Source organism: Mastigoproctus giganteus, chromosome 2, assembly GCF_048544385.1.
Source record: "Mastigoproctus giganteus isolate SK-2022 chromosome 2, ASM4854438v1, whole genome shotgun sequence".
NCBI lineage: Eukaryota > Metazoa > Arthropoda > Arachnida > Uropygi > Thelyphonidae > Mastigoproctus > Mastigoproctus giganteus.
In genome coordinates, this window is record NC_143576.1 from 21920859 (window position 1) to 21948131 (window position 27273).

At 35.3% G+C, this 27273-nt stretch overlaps 1 protein-coding gene across 5 annotated transcripts in view; it reads right to left on the reverse strand.

Annotated features, from left to right (window-relative positions):
* Positions 1 to 2140: 2140 nt before the first annotated feature.
* Positions 2141 to 27273, reverse strand: part of LOC150089212 (MBT domain-containing protein 1-like) — a 406745-nt gene continuing 381612 nt past the window's right edge. For 4 of the 5 annotated variants that reach the window (XM_090388417.1, XM_090388411.1, XM_090388400.1 and 1 more), the window contains exons 19-20: positions 18120 to 18282; positions 2141 to 2305 (exon numbers count right to left, since the gene is read on the reverse strand). In XM_090388417.1, coding sequence (XP_090244543.1) covers positions 2174 to 2305; positions 18120 to 18282 — 295 coding nt within the window. In that variant the 3' untranslated portion in view covers positions 2141 to 2173. The remainder of the gene's footprint in view (positions 2306 to 18119; positions 18283 to 27273) is intronic. The other variant, XM_090388425.1, reaches the window with a different exon arrangement.

The window sequence follows — 27273 nt, forward strand, 5'->3', positions numbered from 1 at the left end:
ATATTGAAAAAAGGATGGTTGCAGAACAGATGTGCAAAAATTTGCTTTCAACAAGAAAGTAATTGACTGCCGGAACAATATTCCATCTGGTAGTGTGGAAGTGGGTAGTTTGAATAAATTTAAGGAAAGATTACATAAATTGTTAGAGATGACATAATAATGGTTTCCCCCACCCTCCTGGCTGATTCTTCCTTGCTTCCTTTCATCATTTGCCACTACTAATACTAAATTTGAATTAAAAAATTACGAGGGGAAGAACTGCTTCTGTATCTTCTATGAAACGAATGCCACTGCTTCATAGGACCAAGCAGGCGAGTCCAATGGTGTGAAGTCAGAACTGTACAGGCGATATGGCAGAATGGTCCAACCGAATTCCATAATGGTTTCCCATGTCAAGATGGGGTCTGGTATTGCATGGTGAAGAAGAAATTTTGTTTTCTTCTCTGGCTTCACTTTTGCAACTTATTTGTGTCTTCAGCTCCTGGAATTTTTCCACACTGCAAGCAGCATTAATTGTGTGTTCCTGTTCCAGAATACCTAAAGATAAACCCTTTTTTGTTCCAAAAAATGGTAAACACATGATTTTTCCAGTAGTAGTAGTAGTAGTAGTAGACAGAAATCATTACTTTTTACAATTTTGTGTTCTTGTTCCAGGAAAGCCCAAAGATAAACCCTTTATTGTTCCAAAAAATGGTAAACACATTATTTTTCCAGTAGTTGCCTGATCTTTGAATTTTCTCATTATCGGCAAATTGTTGTATCACTCCTCCACAGACTACTGCTTTCAGAGTGCTGTAAACAAGTCTCATCTCTGGTGACAATGCAGCCAAGAAAACTGTCACCCATAGTCTCACATTACAAGCTTGAACTCTCACAACTTGTGATCTGGCATTAGCATTCATGGAATCCACCAGGTGGATCTGTATCTCAGATTGTCCAGAAATGTTTTTGCTCTCATACACATTTCTCAGGTCTTAATTTGTCAGTCTTCACAAATTGGTTTATCCACTCTCTGTGTATTTTTCCTGCTGTCAGTGCAGTGTGAGGATGGCCCTACCGTGATATGTCTCCATATCATTACCATTATCACTGACACATCCTACTTCACTGCTCACATTGACTGTCAGATCCTCATAAACATTTTTAAAATATCATTGAAATTCAATGGTACCTAGTTTTCTGTATTCGAAAACTCAATAACATACTGCTGCTTCACATGAACATCAATGTCGCTCTCCATTTTCAGACTACTACACTTGGCCTGCAGTGTTGAAATTTGCAGGATACTCGCCGTAACATTTAAATTTTCTCCTGACACCACTACATGAGCAAGAAAAAATATGGAGGCATAAAGCAGACAGATTATAGCATTTTCCAAAAATAAAGTATGATATCAGAGAAGTTCAATGAAACTAACTAGCTTACATTAATAATAAAATATACGGAGTTCTGCAGAAATTATTTTAATGCTGAAATCTTATTTCTACTACCAAAAATACATAAATCATTATTTTTTTACAACGGGTATAATTATACTGATATATATTATGTTTAATAGGTACAGTAGTAATACAAAACTTGGAGAAAAATTCCCCTTCTGCATATTCATCATGAAGAACTGCTTTTTAGGAACCTAAAATTTCAACTGAGAGCAGATATAAATTCCAGATAGACTTAACACAATAATAATAAAAAGTTGTTCAAAGGCCTAATTTACTACATGATAACTGGAAATTAAAGCAAAATTAGAATGCCATCTTGCACATAATACAGTTTTTCAAGGTGAGCAAATATTCATTTGACATTTTATGTAGCTATAATAAGTGACATTAAAATTATGACTATATTTTTGATCAAATATGAAGCTGACAATATAACAATTAATTATGGTCAGCACTATTGTTTCTACTGTAAAAAATATTTATTCTAAATTAATATGTCAAATATATATATATATATAATTATGCTTTATTTATATAAAGTTAAAGTCAGTCAGCAAAGCACTCACTGCTCAGCATTTCCGTGATCAGCAATACAAAGGCACAACAAATTTCATTAGTAACATTGTGAAATGCACACAAGACAGTTTACTTTAACAAATCAACAATACAAGCATTTCCTAAATAAAATACTTAAAAAAAAAAAAAAAAACTGACAATGAAACCCTTTAGTCTTAAAATTTCTTGAGATGTGTCCTAAGTTGTTGGATAAGATCAAAGATTTTCAGAGATGGTCCCACTTTCATTCCTGTTAGCGACATAACTTCATCTTTACCCATATTTAAAAATCTTTGGCCATCAATCTTCTGTAAAAACGAATTCAGGCAGAATTTTATTTTCCATGAAACAAAAATTTACACACATACATTCTTTTAAATTATAAACATGTAAGAATTAAAGTGTAAAGAATTAAATTTCTTCCACCATTTTTTGCCCAAAATGAAGATCTTTGAATAAGGACAAATGAACTACACTTTATTAAATAAACAATAAAGCCAGACAAATGTTTTTGTTCCCTGCCCATCATTAACAGATGTTTTTTGTCCCATTTTAAAGTAAAACTGTCTCTCTACTTGAAAATATCAGTTCTACGGACAGCAAAAAGAGTGACGATTTGGTATAGAATGGAATCTATGCATATTTGGTATAGAATGGAATCTGGCATTAGCATTCATGGAATCCACCAGGTGGATCTGTATCTCAGATTGTCCAGAAATGTTTTTGCTCTCATACACATTTCTCAGGTCTTAATTTGTCAGTCTTCACAAATTGGTGAAGACTGACAAATGTGTCAGTGACAAATGTGGCTGTGTGTCAAGCCAGTACTGAAAAAAAAAAAAAAAAAAAAAAAAAACCCCTCCTGCATATTAAAAATGTAGGCCAACAGTTGACAAATTTCCAGTGGTCCCAGTTCAATTATTTATTATTAACTGAGTAAATCAGTTTAACTCTATGAAATCATTGCAGAAGTTTTCATATTAAGTGCGAAGACTGTGTTAGTAGAGAAGTTATGTCAATAAGCAAATAAATAAAGTTTTGTTACACAAATAATTCAAGACATTTGCATTTTTGAGGAAATTCAGATATAACAAAGTAAGATACCTAATTCATACATCTCAAAAAAGCTTTTCATCAGAGATTCTGATGTCACCTATAACATCAAAAACTTTGGTAAACCATTGTGCAGAATACTAAATTTTGTAAATTTAATCTGATTGAAAAAAATTAAGGCCGTTATTTCTTAGAAAAGCCTTAATTTTTTTTTTTTTTTTTTTTTTTTTTATAAAAGTAAGGGTCTAAGAATAGCTTTTGCACTCACCAAGGATCACTGATGTCTGAAGAAATGTGACAAATTTCTTATGTTAACATTGCTTGCATGTACACTAATGTTAGAATTATAGTAAATAAAATTGATGAATTTGAAGTGCTGAACAAGACATCAAAGCCAGATACTGTTGGGATATCAGAGACATGGTGTCACACAGATATAAGCAGTGCAGAATTAGAATTTGGGGAGTTGATTTGATTTTTTGATTTGGTAGTTGTTGGCGCATCGGCTTCTGTGGCCATATTGCACCTCCCAAGGTTTTTGCAGTACTTTGATCCAAGCCCGAGGCGGGAATCGAACCCGCGAACTTTGGGTTGCCGGGCAGGTACTTTACCCACTCGGCTAGCCCGGTCGGCGAATTTGGGGAGTACAATGTGTAGAGAAAGGACAGATAGGGTAGGAAGGGAGGAGGGTTTATGCTGTTAGTTAAGAAACTATAAATCTAAGGAAGTGCATCCAGTTGACATGAGTGGACAGTGCAACGTTGAATCTGTTTGGTGTGAGATAAACACTGGGAAAGGGAAAATGAGAGTAGGAATATATTATAGGCCTAATGACTCTGATGAGTACAATGAACAGTTGTGCACAGAAATAGAATGGGCCAGTATATCAGAATGTCTTGTAATGGGGGATTTTAACTTTCCAGATATTGACTGGAACTTGTGGGTTGGCCACTAGTACACTAGCAAGACTTGTGGATTTTTTGGAGGATTGTTTTCTACAGCAACATGTTCGAGGGGCAACCAGAGGGAGTTTGTTATTTGGTTTTTAGGAGCATTAGCAACTAAGGCCATATTGCTCCGGGGATATGTGGTGGTCATTCCCTGAGCTTTCCGCGTCCTCTGTATTTGGTGGGTATGGGCTCGAACCCCGGTCTAATCAAGAAGCGTGTGCTATGCGCTGTTGCTCCTGCCCACCTGGCTACGGAGGCGCCACCAGAGGGAGTAATACCCTTGATCTGATTATCAGTAGTGATTATTTGTGCATTAAGAATTTGCAGATAAAGGAACCACTAGGTGATCACAGTGTACTGAAGTGGGAGACGCAGCAGTGCGTAGCACACGCTTCTTGATTAGACCGGGTTCGAGCCCGTGACCACCAAATACGGAGGATGCAGAAAGGTCAGGGAATGACCACCACATAACCCCGGAGCAATATGGCCTTAGTTGCTAATGCTCCTAAAAACCAAAATAACAAACAACTAATATGGGATTTATTCAAAGATGTAACTACCATCAATGCTAAAGGGAAGGGATTTTGCTTTTGTGAAGATGACTACAGTGGTCTCAGACAGTTATTAAATTCAATTTAGAGGGATCAACTGGTGATGTTACCTATGGTGAATTCTAAATAGGAAGAATTCAGGGACTTAATCTTGGAGGCTGCTGGGCTTTTCATACCAACTAAGAAATAATGTTCAAGGTTCAGGCCTAAATGGATATCGGATGAATTAATGAGGCTCGTGGCAGAGAAGAAAAAAGCATGGGATGCATATAAATTATCAGGCGACACAGAAGCCTACAGCAGCATATAAGCTAGTCTGTAATCAAGTTACAAAGGAGGTTACACAGGCGAAGGCAGATTATGAGAAATCTTTGGCAAAGGATGCAAAGAAAAACAGCAAAGAGTTGTTTACTTATGTAAACTCTAGAAGGAAGGGGAAGAATCAGATTGGTCCACTTAACATAGACGGTTTGACTACTGATGATCTTTCTCAAGTAGCTGATAAACTGAATGAGTATTTTGTATCTACATTCACACATGAGTAGTTATTCAATGAGGGTAAAGACAGAAGTTTATCAAACTCTAACAGGGAGATAAGTGATTTTTTAATTACCGAGAGCAAAGTGGAGGAGAAATTGTTGAAGTTAAATATAATTGTTGAAGTTAGTTTAAATATAAAAAAGGCACCTGGGGCAGATGGAAGCTATCCAATTATAATGAAGGAGGCAGCAAGGGAAGTAAGCAAACCCTTAGCCATAATTATGAGAGCATCCTTAGTCACGGGAGGTCCACACGGACTGGAGACATTCGAATGTATCCCCAATTCATAAAGGGGCTCAAAGGGTGACACAAATAATTATAGACCTGTTATTTTAACTTCTGTTCCAGGGAAAATAAAGGAGTCACTGGTTAAAGAGGTGATACATGATCACCTAGACAAGACAGCTATAATAGTTCAGACATAGCGGGTTTGTAAACGGGAAGTCTTGTCTGACCAATTTGATTGGATACTACGATGTGGTCACAAAGGAACTGGAAGTGCAAAATGCACTTCCATGTGCAAAAAATAATTTTGATATCATATACTTGTTTCAGGAAAGATTTTGATACTGTTGCACATGGAAGACTCTTGTACAAACTGGAGCAGTATGGAATTAAGGGCAAGTTACTGCAACGGATAAAGGAATGGTTGAGTGGGAGATGGCAGAGAGTGATAATAAATGGACACTACTCTATTTTAACTAATGTTATTAGTGGAGTCTCCCAGGATTTGGTGCTGGACCCATTGTTCTTTTGTGTATTTATCAATGATATTGATGAAGGTATATCAGGCTTTATGTCCAAGTTTGCAGATGATACAAAGGTTGGTAGGGTTGCTAATGACAGTAAAGACAGTATTCTACTGCAACAGGATCTGGAAAAGTTAGGCAGATGGGCTGAGAAGTGGCAACAGAAGTTTAACATTGACAAATGCAAAGTACTCCATATGGGTAGCAGTAACTCTAGAGAAATATACCAACTGTGTGGTACAAAACTCAGGGAGGTGGAGAATGAAAAAGACCTGGGGGTAATTGTGCCATGTGATATGAAGTTCTCTGAGCAGTGCAGACGGCTACCAGAGCAGGTCACGGAGTTTTGTCAATGACATATAGGAATTTTGCTAGCAGAGACAAGGAGGTGATTATCCCTTTGTATAAGGCAATGGTCAGGCCACACCTTGAATACTGTATACAGGTCTGGAGAACTCATTTTAAGAAGGATTTAGAGTTGCTAGAACGAGTACAGAGAAGGGCAACAAGATTGGTGAGAGGAACAAAGGGGTGACTTACGAAAACAGGCTTAAGTTCTGAAAGTTGCAGCATCTGGAAACTAGGCACCTATGAGGTGATCTGATCGAGGAGTATAAGGCCTTGAATGGTTTGAGGCTCAGTGCTGACGGGATACTTCTGCTTGCTCAGATTAAGAACCTGAGGGGATATAGATTCAAATTGAGGAAAGACAGTTGTAGAATAGATGTGCAGAGGTTTGCCTTTAGCCAGCAGGTAGTTGATTGCTGGAACAGACTTCCATCTGTTGTTTGGAAGTTGATAGTTTAAATAAATTTAAGATTGAACTAGACAAACATTTGGAGTGACCGGATGGGTGAAATGGGGTTTTTTTTTTTCTTTTTTTTTTTTATCTGGCTGATGCTGTATAAGCTTGTTTTCTTGCATCATATGCCTCAACTAATACTAATGCTCTGTGCATTCTTGTGTGGATTACATACAAATGTTTCTAATAATATCTAATTCAAATTTAAAAACAATGCAACCATCACTAGTGGGAATTGCAGGGTTCTATTTTTAAGTTACTTTATATATTGCAATTTAGCAGTGCAGGTAACGATTGATTAATGGTGTGTGTGTGTGTGTGTGTGTGTGTGTGTGTGTGTGTGTGTGTGTGTGTAGTTTAAATTTTTTAAGTTTAAGGTAAAACCATATAGTTTAAGGTATAACCACGAAGTCCAATGGAAATATAAGTATTTAGTTATAGCATAAAGGCTACATGGCAAATGTAGTAGTAGTAGTGGCATGTGATGCAAGAAAGCAAGCGTATGAGCTTATGCAGCATCAGCCAAAAAAAAAAAAATAATAATACAAAACAATCCCCTCTAAATATTTGTCCAGTTTCTCCTTAAATTTATTTAACCTATCAACTTCCACAATGACAGATGGAAGTTTGTTCCAGCAATTAACCACCCGCCGGCTAAAGGCAAATTTCCGCAAATCTATCCTACTTCTGTCCTTCCTCAATTTATGCCCCCTTAGGGTTCGTAATCTGAACAAGTGGAAGAATCCCATCAGAATTCAGCGTGCTCAACCCATACAAGGCCTTATACACCTCAATAAATCACCTCACAGGTGCCTAGTCTCCAGCTGCTGCAATTTGCAGAACTTAAGCAAGCCTCTCCTGGTAACAGGATCTCTTCATTCCCCTCGCCAATCTTGTTGCTCTTCTCTGTACACGCTCAAGCAAATCTACATCCTTCCTAAAATGAGGCCTCCATACCTGCACGCAGTACTCAAGGTGTGGCCTGACCATTGCCTTATACAGAGGGACAATCGCCTTCTTTTCCCTGCTAACAAAATTCCTGTATATCATTGACAACACCCCATGACCTGCCCTGGCAGCCTGTCTGCATTGCTCAGAAAACTTCATATCTGACTGCACAATTACTTTCAGGTCTTTTTCATTTTCTACCTCCTTAAGTGTAGTACCATACAGCCGGTATGTTTCTCTTAGGTTACTTCTACCCATATGCAGTACCTTGTATTTGTGAATGTTAAACTTCATTTGCCACTTCTCAGCCCATCTGCCCAAATTACCTAGATCCCGTTGCAGTAACACACTGCCATTACTGTCATTAACAACTCTACCAACCTTTGTGACTTGATTACAGACTAGCTTATATATATCATAGGCTTCTGTGTCCGCTGATAATTTATATGCACTCCATGCATTTTTCTTCTCTGCCACGAGTCTCATGTACCTAAGTACACAAGGTGCCAAACTAGTAATGAAAGGATAGAAAGAAAGAGAAGTACTGAGAATGGATGATACGGAAAGAAGGTGAAAAAACCTAAGTGATTTATAAGAAATTAAAGGCTGAATTAGAAAGCCAATTAGATGGAATGAAGATACAAAAGGAAAGTAAAAATAAATGAGTAATACAAATGATTACAATAAAATAGCATGCATCAAATAAGCAGGTGGAAAAATTTTTATGTAAGAGAAATCTAATGGTGTTAGAAAGTAAAGACCAGTAAAATAATAAAAATTTTTATGCATGCTATAAATACAATGGATTCCAGTTATTTTGGTCACAGGTTAATCAGGGCAGCTGTTTATTTGGGACAAATCTCAAAGAACAGAACCTAACTGAGAAAATAGCCAGGTTTTCTTCACTTAATTGGGACAACACACCGTTTAATCGGGGAGGAAGAAGAATGCAGCGTCTGAGATTACCCCCGATTGTCTCGGACCGGACCACTTGGTCCAGTCAGAGACAATTCCATCGTAAAGTGAAATAAGTAGGCACTGGTTAGTAGAATCAGCCGCTTTATAGAATCATAACGAAACAGGCCTACGCGCTCTGGATTCATTGAGGAATTTTATTGTGGCTTAAACACAGAGCGTACAGATAAAGTAGAAATATATATGAGCTTTCGGCTATATGGTAGCCTTCGTCAGAATTAAAATACATGAATGGCAGTTGGAATGAAGATGTGCACTGCCAGGTGCGTGAGACGCGAGGTTTAATTGTTTGTTGACGTCTGTGGCTGTGACGCATGATGACGTGGCCAGCGCTTGTCCAATGACAGAACTACTGACTCTGTGATCGGGTTGACTTGGCAACCACTGTTCCTGTTTAAGGATTTATCCGAAGATTTTATATTTAATGATTCCAACCAGGTACGCTTTAGGTAATGGTGGGATCTGTCTACCACCACGACATCGCGGTGTGGGTCGATGTCGTGGTGGGTTGTCCAGACATGTTCGGCGATAGCTGAGTGTTCTATATCCGCTAAACGGATCGCTCTTTTGTGCTCCGAGAGACGTTTCTCGAGTCGACGTCCAGTCTCTCCGAAGTAGCAGCTAGTGCAGTCACGGCAAGAGATGCGGTAGACTAAACCGCTCTGCAGAAGGGTGGGGACAGGTGTTTTCACGTTGGAAATGAAAGAACGCAGTTTCCTGCCTGGGAGCTGGATGCACTTTATTCCGTGCGTTCTCAGGATTCTACCGATCTGTTGTGACAGGTTGGGGTAGTATGGGATGAATGCCCTTGTGGATGGCTCGTCACTGTTGGTGTTGTAGCTGGTCGTCACGATGTCACGTGTCTGTAGATCACACCTGTCGAGGACGTCAATGGGGTAGCCACACCTCGTAAGGTCTACTTTGACCCTAGTGACCTCTTTGCGTCTTTCATCAGCGGAGCTGGAGTGTGTCCAGGCGCGAGTAAGCAAGGTTCGGGCCGTGGAGAGGAGGTGGCCTCGCGCGTGTGCTGACCGGAAGTTGGTAAACTGGCCAGCACACATGGGCTTACGATAAACTGTAGTCCTCAGGTATGTGCCCTCACGTAGACACACTTGTCCGACGTGAGGGCACATACCTGAGGACTACAGTTTATCGTAAGCCCATGTGTGCTGGCCAGTTTACCAACTTCCGGTCAGCACACGCGCGAGGCCACCTCCTCTCCACGGCCCGAACCTTGCTTACTCGCGCCTGGACACACTCCAGCTCCGCTGATGAAAGACGCAAAGAGGTCACTAGGGTCAAAGTAGACCTTACGAGGTGTGGCTACCCCATTGACGTCCTCGACAGGTGTGATCTACAGACACGTGACATTGTGACGACCAGCTACAACACCAACAGTGACGAGCCATCCACAAGGGCATTCATCCCATACTACCCCAACCTGTCACAACAGATCGGTAGAATCCTGAGAACGCACGGAATAAAGTGCATCCAGCTCCCAGGCAGGAAACTGCGTTCTTTCATTTCCAACGTGAAAACACCTGTCCCCACCCTTCTGCAGAGCGGTTTAGTCTACCGCATCTCTTGCCGTGACTGCACTAGCTGCTACTTCGGAGAGACTGGACGTCGACTCGAGAAACGTCTCTCGGAGCACAAAAGAGCGATCCGTTTAGCGGATATAGAACACTCAGCTATCGCCGAACATGTCTGGACAACCCACCACGACATCGACCCACACCGCGATGTCGTGGTGGTAGACAGATCCCACCATTACCTAAAGCGTACCTGGTTGGAATCATTAAATATAAAATCTTCGGATAAATCCTTAAACAGGAACAGTGGTTGCCAAGTCAACCCGATCACAGAGTCAGTAGTTCTGTCATTGGACAAGCGCTGGCCACGTCATCATGCGTCACAGCCACAGACGTCAACAAACAATTAAACCTCGCGTCTCACGCACCTGGCAGTGCACATCTTCATTCCAACTGCCATTCATGTATTTTAATTCTGACGAAGGCTACCATATAGCCGAAAGCTCATATATATTTCTACTTTATCTGTACGCTCTGTGTTTAAGCCACAATAAAATTCCTTTATAGAATCAAATTTCAAAAACCAATTCAAATCATTAAAATGCACTACACTTTCACTATTATCATATGTTCGGTGTTATAAGAATCAATTTTGAACGCCTTTGTGATATTTTCCCAAAGCACCTTTCTGGAGGTCACAAACATAAAACAACAAAAACAATATATAGTTTCTGGTTTATTGGGCTTTTCTGTGAGTTAGTGAGTGCACTCTATTATAAACGGGTAGTAAATTCGATCTTATTGCATTTGCAATAATACTGATAGCTGGAATTCTGTAGGTTTTTACATTATTATTCACATTGCCCTCATGTTACACTGATAGTTCAGTGGACAGAAAAAAAAAAAAAAAAAAAAATGAAGTATAGAAAGCAAAAACATAAAGAAAAGAATTTTGGAATACTCGGGTAAATGAGTCCACTTTGTCCATTGAACTATTAGTGTAACGTGAGGGCAATGTGGATGCTATTGCTATCCTTTTCTCTATGCTATCTTCGCCTCATTTTTTTGAATTACTTTATATCTCCTTTGCTGCACTTTATTTTCCTTTTCCGATACCATATGCCTTTACTTCTGTTCCTCCACAAGTATCCATTTTTTTTTTTTTTTACCATTTTCTTACTTATACTTCATTTCAACTTATTAGCCATACCACATACAAAGCCTGTTGTATTTTTCCAACCTACCTTTTTTACAAATTTGTCTTATTCATCTTTAACCTCTCATCACATCCAATAGTTTGGCATCCAATTAATTGACTTGTTTTTATTATTTTTAATTTTATTATACTGCTTATTTAATTTTACCTTAATTTCGTCATGACACACTGTGTTGGGACTACCTTCCCTATCTTTATGGAAGAATTTTGTTGTTTTTTACCCTCATTATAATACATTTTTTTAAATTCTTTCTTTTTGCATATTATTTTTATCCTATCCGAGTATCCTGTTTTAATATTTTTTCTTCCATAGGCATAGAAACGACATGTAGGCATAGAAACACAGTTTATTGATACATAATCAGGTGTAGTCCCACGAAGAATTACCTGCTTTATATAACTTGTTGTTTTGGTTTTTAGGAGCATTAGCAACTAAGGCCATATTGCTCTGGAATATGCGGTGGTCATTCCCTGACCTTTCCGCATCCTCCATATTTGGTGGTGACGGGCTCGAACCCCGGTCTAATCAAGAAGCGTGTGGTACGCACTGCTGCTCCTTCCCACCTGGCTACGGAGACGCCTACCTGCTTTATATAACAATTATTTATAGCATGCATCAAAAATTTTATTATTTTACTGGTCTTTACTCTCTCACATCTTTAGATTTCTCATACATAAAAATATCTCCACTCCCTTATTTGATGCATGCTATTTTATTGTAATCATTTATTTTTACTTTTCATTTGTAGCTTCATTCCATCTAGTTGGTTTTCTAATTCAGCCTTTAATTTCTTATAATTCAATGTTTTTCACCTTCTTTCCCTATCATCCATCCTTAATACTTCTCTTTCTTTCTATTCTTTCCCTACTAATTTGGCACTTTGTGCTGTTTACATTTCCATTTGTCAGCTCTTTTTCCTCACTTATATTATAACTTTGCTTATATATATATATATATATTAAATGAGTAATATGGTAGGTTGATAATAATAATTAATATACTGAATTTATGTGCTAATGCCAATATGTGTTTTCCATTGATTTATCTGGGTATATCTCTTAATATAATTCTCTTACTATAATCTTCGCTACAGCCAAACCGGCCATGGCCGGGGGCCTCATTTTCAGTGTAAATATTTTCTAAAATAGCAAAATTTTATTATTTATTTATTATTATTACTTTATTTTTCAAGTAAAAAAATATAAAACATTTTTGACCTCTTATTTTATGTTTTTATAAAGGGCCTCAAATTTTAATATGGCTGGAGCCTTTTCATCCTTAATCCAGCTCTGCTTTCCCATAAACCAATAATACAGTGTAATTATCTACACCTTTTATTACTTGGGCATTGCCTCTATATTATATCTTTCAAAGCAATTCTAAAAACAAAATCAAAGTTATCCAATCAAATGTTCTGATTTAAATTGAAAATGGCAACACAGTGGATATAAGATTTCTACATTGTTTAATATAAGCATTTAAAACTAAATATGTACATTATATTTTTCATTGCAATTCAACAGTTTATAAATTTTTAATTTGTTTATTGAATATAGGGTCTTGAGGCCAGAATCCATAACTGGTGTCTCTCCCTCCTCCCCCCACATGCTGAAAATTGCACCACATTTGGACACTATGTTTGTAACTCATATTCCCAAATTATTTTATTCATATACTGTATAAGATATCAAATATTTGAATTTACTTCTGGTATGTAAGGAATAATAAATAATATTATGTTAATTTTTATATGAAATTTTTTTTTTTTAACATAGTGCTAGACACAATCCCATAGCGCTCAGCATGAATGCTTTGCCTCTTTATGTGCTCCTGTCTTGCAGCACACCACACATTGTTTTTGTTGTAATAGGAACTACTATTTCATAAAAATGTCTTTCATGGGCCTGTCTAGTCTTGAACCACAAACTGTGCCATATGTTTTCACTAACTTTATAAAAGAAGAAAAGAAAGAGTTTTAAAAGGGTGATTACCACATTTTAGTGCTGCTCCTAAGGTTTTGGACTTTTCAAATTTGATAACATGGGCATCTATACAAAAAAACAAAGAAAAGGGAAAAAAAAAAAAAAAGCTACATCCAGATGTAGTATTCACTGCACTAGTATTGAACATCGTGCATAACCCGCCAAAATGTTAACCACAGCAACTGTGGTTAAGCCACTCTGTCAGTTTTGTTTGCCTTGGATGCTACTAATGGAGATTTTGACTTGTGGTCATCTGTTTTTTTGAGATCTTTGTTTACACAATCAAGTAAGAAATACACAATTGTATTTTGTGTATTCCTTACTTCTATCCTCCTGCCAAAGCAGTTCAGCAAGGACTGACTGTGAAATATCAAGACCTACGAATTCTGCTTCCGGAACAGTTCACTTCGGGTACACAGAATAAAGTTTTTTCTCTAATTGCATTGAACTTTCTGAGGTCAATTAACTAAAAATCATGACTTCTGAACTTCTATTTTTAATTTTTGTAGCATAACATGGCTATAAACCTTTGAATATGTTATTCTACACTTAGTTTTTTTTTTTGAAGGGCTCATAGATGCAAATGAGTTAACAGCAGTTACCAATGCAAAAGCCAAAGTTATTAATTCATTAATTAACTTTTCATTAGTAGCTGAAGTATGGAAATTTAATAGAAGTAAAATGAAAATTATATAAAAACTCCATACCCATTTACCAAAAGAAGATCTGAAAGGTTAAATTCCCAAAAAAAATGGCAGTAACAGCTTTTTATGTTCTTGTTAAAAAACATTACAGTAAGGTCATAAAATCTTAAGAATCAGTTAGACATTTATGTTAGAACCTCCAAATGGATTCTAAAAGGAAGACCATGTATTGATTCCATATTAAACTTAGAACTTCTAAAAAACATAGAATGCAACCTGAAAATGTACATAATGTTTATGGACTATGAAAAACCATTCAAGTTATAAAAAGCAAGTTTTTGATATACCATTGCAAAAAGGCATACCAAAACACTGGTTGAGAGCAATTATTAGCACAGATAAATATAGGTGACTGAAAAAGAAGTTATATCATTTACATTTAAAATACACGCTTCAATACTTTGCTGAAGTTCCATTAATATGTGTGAACTGTTTGCATACTATTTTGTTTTAAACAGCTTCAAGGAAAACAAGTAAGGATAGTGCATTTGCAATATGCACTACTGCTTAACTGTCTGCAAGACAGTACTGTTACTGTCTTGCAGTAACCAATGACACTATTCATTCTCCTTTAATAATGAAATGATGCAGTAAGTAATTTCTTGGTAATGCTTTACAGGTACAGTCTTGACAAAGAAAAAAAGATATCATATCCTGTTCTTTTCATAGGTATGTGAACTTTTGTTTCTCTTTCATTCTGATATTTTGGGTATTAATACATCTACTTAAATTAAACCAAGCTTTGTGAGAAAAAACCTGCATCCAGTCTAGTCTGCTGGAAACCAATTTGAATTAACTGCCAAAACCACTAACAATATCATAAACTTTTTTCTACATCTCATTCTTTCAATTTTTGCATAACTTGAATGCAATCAGGATGAAACTTAAAATGCTGTTGAGCCTTCTATGCACTCCATGGAATCTGGTTTGCCGAGCAAATTTTCTTTCATCAATATTTGTTGCATTATCCATGATTGATATCATGGAAAATGCAACAACCATTGATGAAATTAGCACTTTCAGATTTCATGCTAGCATAAAGTTTGCAAATGCTCACCTATATGCACTCTGCATAATGTTTAAAAATGACTGTGTTGTGCAATAGTCTTTGCTGTAAAACAGTTTACACACAACTTGCACAATGGAAGTATCAGGGTCATGCACATAACATAGATGCACTGTACAAATACCTTACATACAAGGTAGGATCTAAAAAACTTCCATGACTGAATTTTTATTTTAAAGAAATACAATTTTTAAAATTTTTTTGGCAACATATTCTGGCTTTAGAGGTTACATCTTCAATTCTTATTTGGCAATTTGCCATAATAATGCTTCTAAGCCATGCGGTGCAAGTTTGTCTTTTGTTGATGTTCAAAAGTGATTTAGGGTTTATCACTAAGGATGATTTAAGGTTTGCACACCTTAAATCATCCTAAGTGATACTGTATTCATCTTTGAAACACTTTTATCATTCAACTATCCTACCTCGTAAAAAATCATTTTCACTGTATGCATTGGAACAATTATTTCAATCTCTGAGGTTGATTTTTTAAACAAAAAGCAAAATTTTAAAGATCCTTGACCAGAAAGAAACATTCTGAAAAATGACAGTATGAAATTACTTACATCAACAACAGATAAAAAAAATAACCCTGCACATGCCAACCAACATGGTATCTACAAAATTTTAGACACCTTAGGTTATGAAATAAATTAAAAAGCCATCTTTTTTTAAAATTTATATTGTACTAGAACTTTTTGATCCTTTAAAATTAAAATTTTGATCCTTTAATTAAAAAGCTTTCTTTTTTTAAACTTTTTGTTCCTTCTTTGTATGAGGTGCTTCCAGAAAGTAACTTTAAAGAATTTTTTCCTCAAAAACATTTAAATCCACAGAAAAAAAAAAAAAATATATGTTACACAAATAGTCTTATACTGTCATAATTTCCAAAATATAATAACAGATAACACTGCCGACATTTATATATGTAAATTCTGAATGACTGCACAACTGAAAATGGATACCCCAATGTGAACATATTCCACAGAAGAGGCACGCTTCATTATTCAATGTTTGTTACTAAAGGAAAGCTAGGTAATGAAATTCATTGTGCAGTTGCATCCATGTATGGAGAAAAAGACTGTCTGTTCAGAAGTGTTGTTTCGTTTTTGTACCAGCAGACAGCACACAAGCAAGACTGAAGATGACATGTTCATTAAACAAACTATTCTTGAAAACCAACATATTAATCTTTGCAGAACTGCAGATTTCCAAATCAGTTGTGCAAGCAAGTATGCATGGCAATCTTACTTTTGGTAAGTGTGGGATCAGTGGGTTTCATAACAGATAATCACAAGGCAATATGCATAGTATTGGGTGAAACACCTTCAATGCTACAGTGAAGAGTGTGACTAGTCCCCGAAAAGAACTGTAACAGGGATGAAACTTATAGTGTATCATGAAGTTCAATAGTGTGGAAACATCTGACTTCTACTTGGGAAAACAAGTCTAAGATAAGCATGTAGTAAGCTAAGAAGGTGATGGCCACCAATTTTTGGATTCAATATGCCATTATCTTCATTGACTTTATGGGTCAAGGAACCACCATCAATGTATAGTGTTACTGCCACACATTAGAGAAGTCGAATGCTGAAATTTACCAATAATGCCGTCGAATTTCGACGTATGGGGGTTACTATTCTGCATGACAATTCAAGTCTACCATACAAATGTGTGCATGTGTGACTAAGTCAAGAAAAACAAACAGTAATTTTTGAAACATCAAACACAGCCAGCAGCTCACACCAAGAGGTTTCATTTTTTTAAACCTTTAAAAACAATATTTATCTGTGAAATGTTTTGCAATGAATGATAAAGTCATGTGTGGAAAAAAAATGCTGATTTATGGGAAAGAAGAGTTTCTTGAGAAGGATGTTGATGCTCCCTTGTTACACTAGGATAAATGCCTAATTTGTCACAACAATTATGAGAAGTAGATAATATCACTATTGTATTTGTCTTCTTTGGATTAAACATTTCCTGAAAAAAATTTTGGAAAGTTACTATATGATTGCCCTCATATAAACATGCAATTTTCTGAGTGAAAAGTAGGCTGATAGTGTACAGTTGTTGATCACCATTTATAATGAGATCCATATTAAGTCAAACTTTGATAAAATTCTGATTAAAAAAATAGATACAAAAAAATCACCACTCATCTTTAATATTTATTTCAATGAAGTTGTTTCGTGGTGGTGAACAAAAATTGGAACAGGAATTAAATCAAATAATAACTCCTAAACAGACTTTTATTTGCTGATGATCAAGTGGATCTTACAAAAATACAACATTCCAACAAAATTTTACAGCTAGCAGAAATTTTTCCAATAATATCCATGAAGAAGTAAAATTACAGTAGATGACAAAATTATTAGGCAGGTTAATACCTTATATCATAATTTAAAATGTGAAATGATGATGGAAAAGAAATAAACAAAAATAAAAAAATAATGAACTGAAATGCTCACTAGTTCAAGGAAATACCAGAGCTAAGTTACTTGAAGCATAAGTTCTTTGAACATTTTTTTATATGGCTTCCAACTCTGAATTCAAACAGAAAAATTACCAATGATTAATATCAGATGAAATGTGATTTATAATGACAACAATAAACTATGCATTTCTGTATAGAAAGAGAAACAAAGAAAATTTACAACAGAAAGTACAACCAGTAATAAAGAAAAAGAATTACAGATAAAACAAAAACAAGGAAAAATTGGACCATTACAGATAAACAATTTCTAGACTAAACAATGAAACAATTTATAAACTACAAAGCAAAAGGGAAGTTAAGACACAGCTACAGCTGGCAGTAAAGACATAGCCGACTAAAGAGATTAAATATGATACAAGATTGGAACAAGACATCAGTACTAATCCTTGAAATGTATGATGATAATGAAGCAATATAAATAAAATGTAATGAATATAAAAACACACAAAAAAAAAAAAAAAAAAATCAAAGAACCCAGATATTAATATATGATCTGAAATAGTTGTACTGTATTACAGTTAGTAAACTGAATGCACATACTGAAAAATATCTTAACACATACTTTTTGGCTAAAGATTTGGCAGTAAGCTCCACATTCATTTATACGCAGAAATTGGGCTATATCCAGTACTCCCCATTCTTTGGGATTGACTTCTGTGTGGATATTACTAAAAGCAGGTCCAACACTGGCAGACTTTACATCCATGCCTTTAACCAGCATCATACTGCAAAATAATTTGATCAATCAACTATTCAGCACAACAATCCAGTCTATGTTCTTATTATGACATTCAGTACTTATTTGCATCTTTCTGTTCAAATTCTCATGTATCTATGTTTTAGTTTTAGACAAAGAAAAGAAAAAAAAAAAGCCTTAACCAAAATGAATGAATTTCTAATTATCTATACAAGTACTTGTAATGTACTACTACAACCAAGCGATATGCCATTTTATGTGAAACATTATAGCATTTAAAAGTCAAATGAAAAAGCAAGTGCATACTGAAAAATATTCCTATACTAAAACAAAAATGCCAAATTTGTTATAGAAATTGATGTCCAAGCAAATAAAAGATCATGGGCAATTTACAAGAATTCACTTTCCAAAAACTTAGAAAATACCATACTTGTGATGTACAACCATTTTACACATAATGCATAAGTACTTTGGAACTGGAGGTGCAAATTCAGCTAACTGAATAACTACTGAATCTTCAGTTTAGTAGTTGTAACAGAATTCAGATCTTAGTAGGGTTACTCTTTAAAAACTAGGTTTCAGATATAAACTCACTTATAAAAAAACAGAATAAAAAATAATTATTAATGGGTCGTAAAGAGGGGAGGGAGAGAGAGAGAGAGAGAGAGAGAGAGAGAGAGAGAGAGAGAGAGAGAGAGAGAGAGAGAGCGAGATGTTTCCATCAATAATCTACATACTTCAATAGTAAGTTCAAAATATCAGTCAATCATCATATGAAACAGTCCAATTTTATTTTGGTCTGTTTATGGCAAAAGGTAGGACAATTCCGATAGAAGAGATAGAGACCACTGGCCTACATGATATCTATCTTAATCACTGTAGTTCTCTAAATTCTAGGGTGCAGTATCTTTTACACAACTTAATACATCTTACAGAACTTAATAATTTGCATGTGCTTTGGGATGCCCACATAAGGGGTCAGAGGAGTTTACAAGATATGTTGCTACAGAGCATTAACAAATTATGTGGTTTCATATAGATTTGAACACACATGCATGTGTGTGTGTGTGTGTTTAATTCTATACTTTTATTCCAACCACTTCGCTGTTATCATACATGATAGCAATTCATAAATGCTGTTTTTTTATATTGAGACATTTCTTGAGAAAGAAATAATTAGATATTTTTCTAAAAATTTAAAGCATTTAAGCATTTAAAATTTTTAAATATTTTCTTTACTAAACTTGGCCTTTCTTTGTCAGTTTTGGAAATCTGGGTGAATAGAAAATTAAGCTACATCCAGCACTTTTTCAGTTCTGCTAATTTTTTTATGCTCTATCCTCTTTTCTGAAATTTCTACCATCTCATTCTTTTCAAAAAATACTTCAGCTCAGGCATATCTAATAATTTAATAAAAATTTAAAGGTTTCTTAATTTGCATATTTTAGTCTCAGCATTTTATCAGTTTATGATTTCATCATTAGCAGGTTTAGTTTCTGTCATCCTCATGACAGAAACTAAACAAGTTGAATGATAGAAACAAAGGAGTTATGTATTCATAAATATTAGCCAGTATAGGATTTATTATTGCTCAAGCTTTAAGGTGCAAGGTTAACTAAATGCTATAACATGCCAAATAATGGTTAGGAAAAATCAGGCATACACATTATATAGGTTTCATTATCATTTATTATCAGTGGCATTCCTTCACAAATAACCTCAATACGTGTTCTTATTTATCCCCTTTTAATAAATTCCTGGCCAAGTTCAAATGGGTTCAATTAGAATTTATGGTACACAAGTCATTTTATTATACACCAGAATATTTGTTCCCATGTATGAAAAAATGTGTACATTGCTGGGTAATATTTCAAACCTTTATGATCAATTGAATCAAGTAACATTAGCTTAAAAGAAATAAATAATATTTATATGCATAACAAGAAATATATAAGAGGGGCATTCAATGAGTTATCTACCTACCTATGAAGGAAGTGAGATAGAGGCAAAAATCTATTTTTATTTTTCAATGTAACTCCCCTGAACTTCAATACACTTGTTCTAATTTGTTGGCAATGAGGAAATACCACACAAATAAAATTCTTTGCCCTGTCCGTCAAAGAAAACAGAAACAGCAGACTTCAGTTTATTATCATTAGCAAAGCGACATCCACGTACATTCTTCTTGAGGTGTCAAAATATGAAATAGTCACTGGACCAGATCCCCAGCAAGTGACCTGTGCACTGGTGCATTGTCCTGAAGAAGCAGCACACCTCTGGAAAGTTTTCCAAGGTTTTTTCCCTTTATGACATCCCTTAGGTTGTGTAGTAGGGATGCATATGACTATCCAGTGACTTTCTGCTTGTGTTCCAAGTAGTGAATGTGAATGTACAAAATTCCCTCAGTTCCCGAAAAATGGTCGCCATAATCTTGCCACCTGAAGGTTTTGTCCAAAATTTTTTGGGTGAGGGAGAATCCTTGTGCTTCCATTGCATTGATTCTTGCTTGCTCTCCCAATGATGAACCCATGTTTCATCACATGGAACAATTCTGGAGATGAAAGTTTCAGGATCTTTTTATGTGCTCTAAATTCTCCTCACAACACCATACTCTGAATTGCCTCTGCACAGGGGTCAAGAAATCTGGGGATTCACTTTGCACTGACCTTAGTCATCCCAGATGTTCATGGAGGATGGTTATAACTGTTCCCTCAGATATGTCACATTCCCTAGAGATTTGGGACACCTTAAAACGTCTGTCATTCAGCACAAAGGTTTCCACAGCTTGGCACATTTCTGGAGTGGTTGCTGTCACAAGCCATCCTGAATGCGGATCATCTTTGATGGACTCTCTACTCCACTTGAACTGTTTTGACCACCAGAATTTCACTGGCACTCTGAAGATGTACTGTTGCCATACACAGCCATTATCCTTTCATGAATGGCCTTTGGCCCATTTCCTTTTTGGTGAGAAATTTGATGACTGAACGATGCTCCAATTTCAGCAAATCCATAATTTGATACAGGTGTCTTCCTTCTTTCTGTTACAGCAGCACAACCTAAAAACATAATGGGATCAAAATTAGTATGATTCAAGTTGAGATATGTAGGAACATGATAAATCATGAATCATTGAAATATAACTATGGGAAGTAGGTAGATAATTTATTGAATGCCCTATATATATATATATATATATATGGGTGTAAAAAATTAAATATCAAATTAAGTAGGGGACACATCCTTGCATATACAAACTTTGGAACAGGTATATAAAGATATAATTCACACTACAGAGATCAAATTAGGCAGTTTTAATTAGTTATCAATCTTTAAGAGAAAATAATTTAATTATTAAAATTTATTAATTATAAATTACAAAAATAATTTATTTTACTAAATGACTTCCCTGCATTCCAGTTGCAGGGATGGTAATTGTTAACCCTTTCTCATTTAGGGTAAGACTTAGGGCAAAGGTTAAGAGGTCTTGTTTCTGTTCTCCAGAGTAAAAACGTTTTTTGTAGAACTGAGTTTGAATTTTTATATTACACATCATTGAAATTTCTTTGTGTTTTGAATTTTAAGGTATGAGCTGAGTGTATATGGGCTATGGTCTAGGTAGCACTTGGTTTAGGTCACTTGAATGAATACAGCTGGACATAAAAGTATCACGGGAGGAGATGCCTTCCTATGTAGGTGTTATGTGCAAAGAGTGAGGAAATAGCAATTTTTCTGAATGCTCGAGGAACAGAGTAAATGGAGTAAAATCACAAGACAAGTACTCAACAGTCTGCACTCAATACCAAAGCCTGCTCCCATGCATCTGGCTGCACTGTAGAATCACCAAAAGCAGAAGGTGCTGGTCCCATAGGAAGCAATAGGGACAGGGTAGTTTGCCAGGGACAAAAGTTAGTAACAGTCTTATACATACAGGTACTAATGATATAAAACAGAAGCAATCTGAAGCTCTACTTCATAATTATGAAGTGTTGTTGATAAAAAAAAAAAAAAAAACTATAAGTTAGAGCTGAAACCAAAAATGTGTGCAATTTTGCCAAGGCGTGATAGGATGTTCAAGATGAGTCTTGTCAATCAATTCAGACATGGAGACTGTGATGGGTGTTATCGAGGCAAAAGCCAAATGACTATGATGGGTGTAATTAACAACTATAGAGCCAAACAGAGTGGATGAACAAATCAGAATGTCTTCTTTTGGGGAATTTTAATTTTCCAGATATTGATTGGAACTTGTGAGTTGGCAGGTCACTCACTAGAAGAATATATCTGGATTTTCCAGATGACTGCTTCCTGTACCAGTATTTTAGAGAAGCAACAAAAAGAAACCAATCTTCTTGATCTGATTAGCAGCAGTACCCAGAGAAATAGCTACTGTCAGGGAGAAAATGGATTTGTTTTAGCAAAGGTGATTACAATGGTCCAGACACTAAAAATTCATTTCAATGACACTGATGCTTTAGTTTCTAAAACAGTACAGCCAGTCAGAAAGATACTAAAACAGTAGACCCAGTAGATATGCATTGCCAATGTAATACCAAGTCAGTTTGATGTTTCATCATTGGAAAAACAAAATTTAGAGTAAGAGTACTCTAATTTTTCTGAAATGAGCAATTATACACACAAACAGAGTGGACAAACAAATCAGAATATCCTGAGGGATTTTAATTTTCCAGATTTTGATTGGAAATTGTAGCAGAACATTTATGAACTTGCTAGATGACTGCTTTCTATACTGATATTTTAGGGAGGAAGCAAGAGAAAGCAATATTCTTGATCTGATAATCAGTATATTATATGATATACTATACTGATATATTATACTGACAATCAGTATAATTTATTCAAAAAGATAACTACTGTCAAAGGTAAAGGGAAGGGATTTAGTTCTTGCAAGGTACAATGGTCTTAGACATTTTTCAAATTCTTTTTAGTGGGACCAGCTGATGTTTTTAAACAAGTGCAAATGCAAAGTAATCCTAGAAATTGGTAACCATTTTATACGAACTAAGAAATACTGTTCAGAGTTGACACCAAAATGGATATCAGATGAACTAATGAGCTTAGTGGCAGAAAAAAAGATGCATGGGAAAATTATAAATTGCCAGTGACAGTAAATTCTATAATAACTGTAAATTAGTCTAATCAAGTTACTCAGGGAGCAATGCATGCTAAGACAAATTATGAGACGTCTTTGGTAAAAGTACTGATGATCCTGTAGAGGTTGCTAATAAGACTGAAGCTAAATAAGAAATAGAGGCTAGGAATGCATTTAGGAATTTATTAACTGCACATAAAAAACAAACATGTTGATGATCCAATATTATATTCTGCCATTAATAGACTCCTACGTACGCCCTGTTCTATTTTCTACATTATAACAAGTTTTGTATGCGTGGGTAGCAGAGTGGTATTGTCAGTGTTCTCTCACACTGGGTGTAAGAGGCCCAGGTTCGAATCCCGTAGATGATGCAAGGAACTTTTATGGGCTTTTTTTTTTTTTTTTTTTTTTACTCCATGGCTGAGTTAGTTGGTCTCAGGCATAGATAGCAAGGCCCCCCCCCCCCAAGAAATTGGGATTTTTCATCCAGCAAAAACTGGCAAATCGACCAGAGAACACATACAATTTATAGACACAATACACATGGGTATATGAATTAACTTTCTGGGTGACCCTAATGTAATAGTTTGGATTATATCAAGTTTGTCATTAAGCTTTAATGTTGTTCGTCTTTTCTTCTCTGTATGAGGTTTATTAACTTTAGGCACCATAGTGAGGGCTTTTAATTTAAAATAAATGTAAAACAGTGGTATAATCCATGATATCAGTATAGAATTTACTTTCAAAATGGCGAACATAAACAAAGACATTAATCATGTGACTTACCGTTTTCTTTTTTGGCACTGCAAGACATCTGCGCTGTATGTAAACATCCGATCTCAATGTGCAGTTAGCTTGAATGTTCTGTTATTTGGTGTGCCATTATTTCGACAATCTACTGTATTTTGCATCTACATTCACACATGAAATTTTACAGATAGAGATACTAGAAGTCTAATACCCAGTGGGAGTTAAATGATTTTATAATAACTAAAAGGAAGCTGGAAGAGAAACTGTTGTTACAGCTTGTAAACATTTGGTGGTGATGGAAACTATCCAATTATATCAAAACAGCAACAAGAAGTAATCAAACTTTAAGTTGTAATGATGAGTGCATTCAGGGAAGTTTATAGAGATTAAGAGATATGCAAATATTTGTCCTATTCAAAAAAGGAAGCTCAAAGGTTAATTGGAGTAATTAAAGACCCATAAGTTTCACTTCTGTGACAGAAAAAAATACTGAATCCATAGTTATAGTAATAAGCCAATTATAGCATAGATTTGTGAAATGTCTGACCAGTCTGATTAGCTGCTATGACGTTATTGCAAAGGGAATGGATGCAATGCAATAATTCTGATATCATTTAATTTAATTTTGGTATAGCTTTTAATACTATTATGCACAAACAGTTGTATATCAACTGAAGCAATGTGGCATTAGGAACAATTTATTACTAGAGATAACAGCATGGTGAAGCGGTAGGAGACAGCAGTTATAAATGGCCACTGCTCTTCATGGACTAATGTTATGACTGCAGTCGGACGTTATGGGTGGGTAATCTCATCAGTCAGGATATACAACTTTAACATGATCTAGTTATTAGTGAGATGGGCTGAAAAATAGCAATAACTATAACATTAATAAATGCAAGGGCAGCAAAAAAACCACAGAATAACATTATTTGGACAACATAAAACTGGTATTTGACAATGCAAAAAGTCTGTGGGTAATTTTAAGAAATACATACACCTCTTTGAATAGTGCAGATACACTGGTAGGCAAGCTTACAGAGTTCTGTTAATGATATGAAGGAACTATGCCAGAAGAATAAAGAGGTGATTATCCCATTGCACTGTAGAAAATGAAGTATTAATTTAATTTATACTGGCATTAAAATTTGTATGCTAACTAGATATTTCTACATTACTGCTACATAATACATATGATTTAAAAAAAAATAAAAATAAAAAAAAATAAAATCAAGAAAATTTAAAAATATAAAAACAAAACAAAACAGGAGTTTAGACCTACTAATTAAGAAATCATTTGGTTAGGAATGGATGACTGCTTTCTATACTGATATGTTAGAAAGCAATATTCTTCTAATAATAACTATAAATAACACATTTTTATTGGCTGTTTATGTACATAAACGACCACTCTCAGAGTTCTTTTGACAATGCTGTACTCCACATAAAAGAGTGTGAACTATGAGAGTGATTTGATGGCATGGGAAAATAGCTGCACGATGAAAAACATTATGTTGTGAGAGAGAACAATGTTTTTGTTAATGAAAGTGAAGAGAGAAATTCTACTAGATACTGTTATGGAAGATATTTTAATTTAGTGGTCCCTTTTTATATGTGGTTGTGCATTTAAAAATTTTAATGAATCATGACAAGGTGAAATGCTGAGTTCATTATGATGGGGCTAATTCCAGATATAAACGATTTATAAATAATAAAAATTACACAACTAATTTATATACACCATATAGCAACTGTTATGATCAATTAATGTCATTTTGGAATGAAAGGTAGGTAATTATTCCCTTGAATTTATTAATATCAAACACTCTTAAGTGAAAAGGCTGAAGTGAGGGATAAGGATGAGTAATTAAATAAAGGAAAATAAGAGACATGAAATTTACTACTGTTCAATAACACACTGGAGATTCTGCATGTTACCAAACATCATGAGGAAGCTAACTAGAATGGCTGAAGCATACCAGTAACTTTTAATTATTAGCAATAGTTTTAATACCTGGCAATGATAAACTTGTTAGCAGATTCTATAAAAGTTATTGGAAGAAATACAGCTCATTCAAGAGTTCTTAATATATCTATTCCTTGTATATAGCACTTGTTTTTAATACAGTTCACTTTGTTGTTTCATTAATCATTATTATGGACACAAAATATGATATGCAGAAGTTATTATATAGGCAGTCAAGTCAATTAATTCAGAAATATACAATTCTGTAGTTATAAGGGAAAAACTTGCAATCATTTAATTAAGCCATCCTTTACTGTTTTACTTAAGCCATCCTTCCTTGTGAAATTCTGCAATAAGCTTGTCTAATTAATTGCTACAAAGTGCAGTGCCCTACTGACAGAAGCTATTCAAGAAAATTATAAACATTTCATGTGACTGATAGTAGCTCTTGAAAAGCGAGCAGAATTATAGTTTCTTCTGCATCAAACACTGCTGTCAGATCAAAAAAGACTGTGCATAGTCTGGCATTCCAAGGTGCAAGGATCTTCTCTGTTAGTAACTAGGTAGGTGACAGTGGAACAACCTTTCAACGTATAATGAATTTATTTGAGTCTTTCACAGAGGATATGAGATGCAAGTTTTTTTTTTTTTATTTCTTTATGTTTCAAATACATATATTTCTTTATGTATTTTAGGAGTTTTTTGAGAGGTCACCTTGAGAACTGGAATAATGCTGCACCTGGATCATAGATGAGCAGCAGAGAACTTTGTTAAAAACTGCAGTTAGAGTGTCACTAATGAGGAAGCTGGCTAATTTTAATGTGATGGTTGGAATAAGGTCAAAGCCCAAGAGGTTCTTTATTTGTCATAGCATTTATTACATTCATTACTTCATTCTCTGAAAGATAGATGTTGGAAAAGCTGAAAGAAGTGGAGTTTCCCATCCCTTCCCAGGGAAAGATGGCTGCTTGAGCATGTGAGTCATCATGTCTGAGAATGAAATCAGCCAATTCATTCAGACTGACAGCAAAGCTGCGGGATTTCTACTTATGTAGGAAATGATCCTTTTGCTATTCAGCCTGTTGAGAGAAACCTGCCGAAAGACTTTTCTTTAGCTCTTGAAAGTCTTCATACCTTTTTCATGCCACAGATGTTGGAGTAGAACATTGCTGAGGGGAAATTTTTTA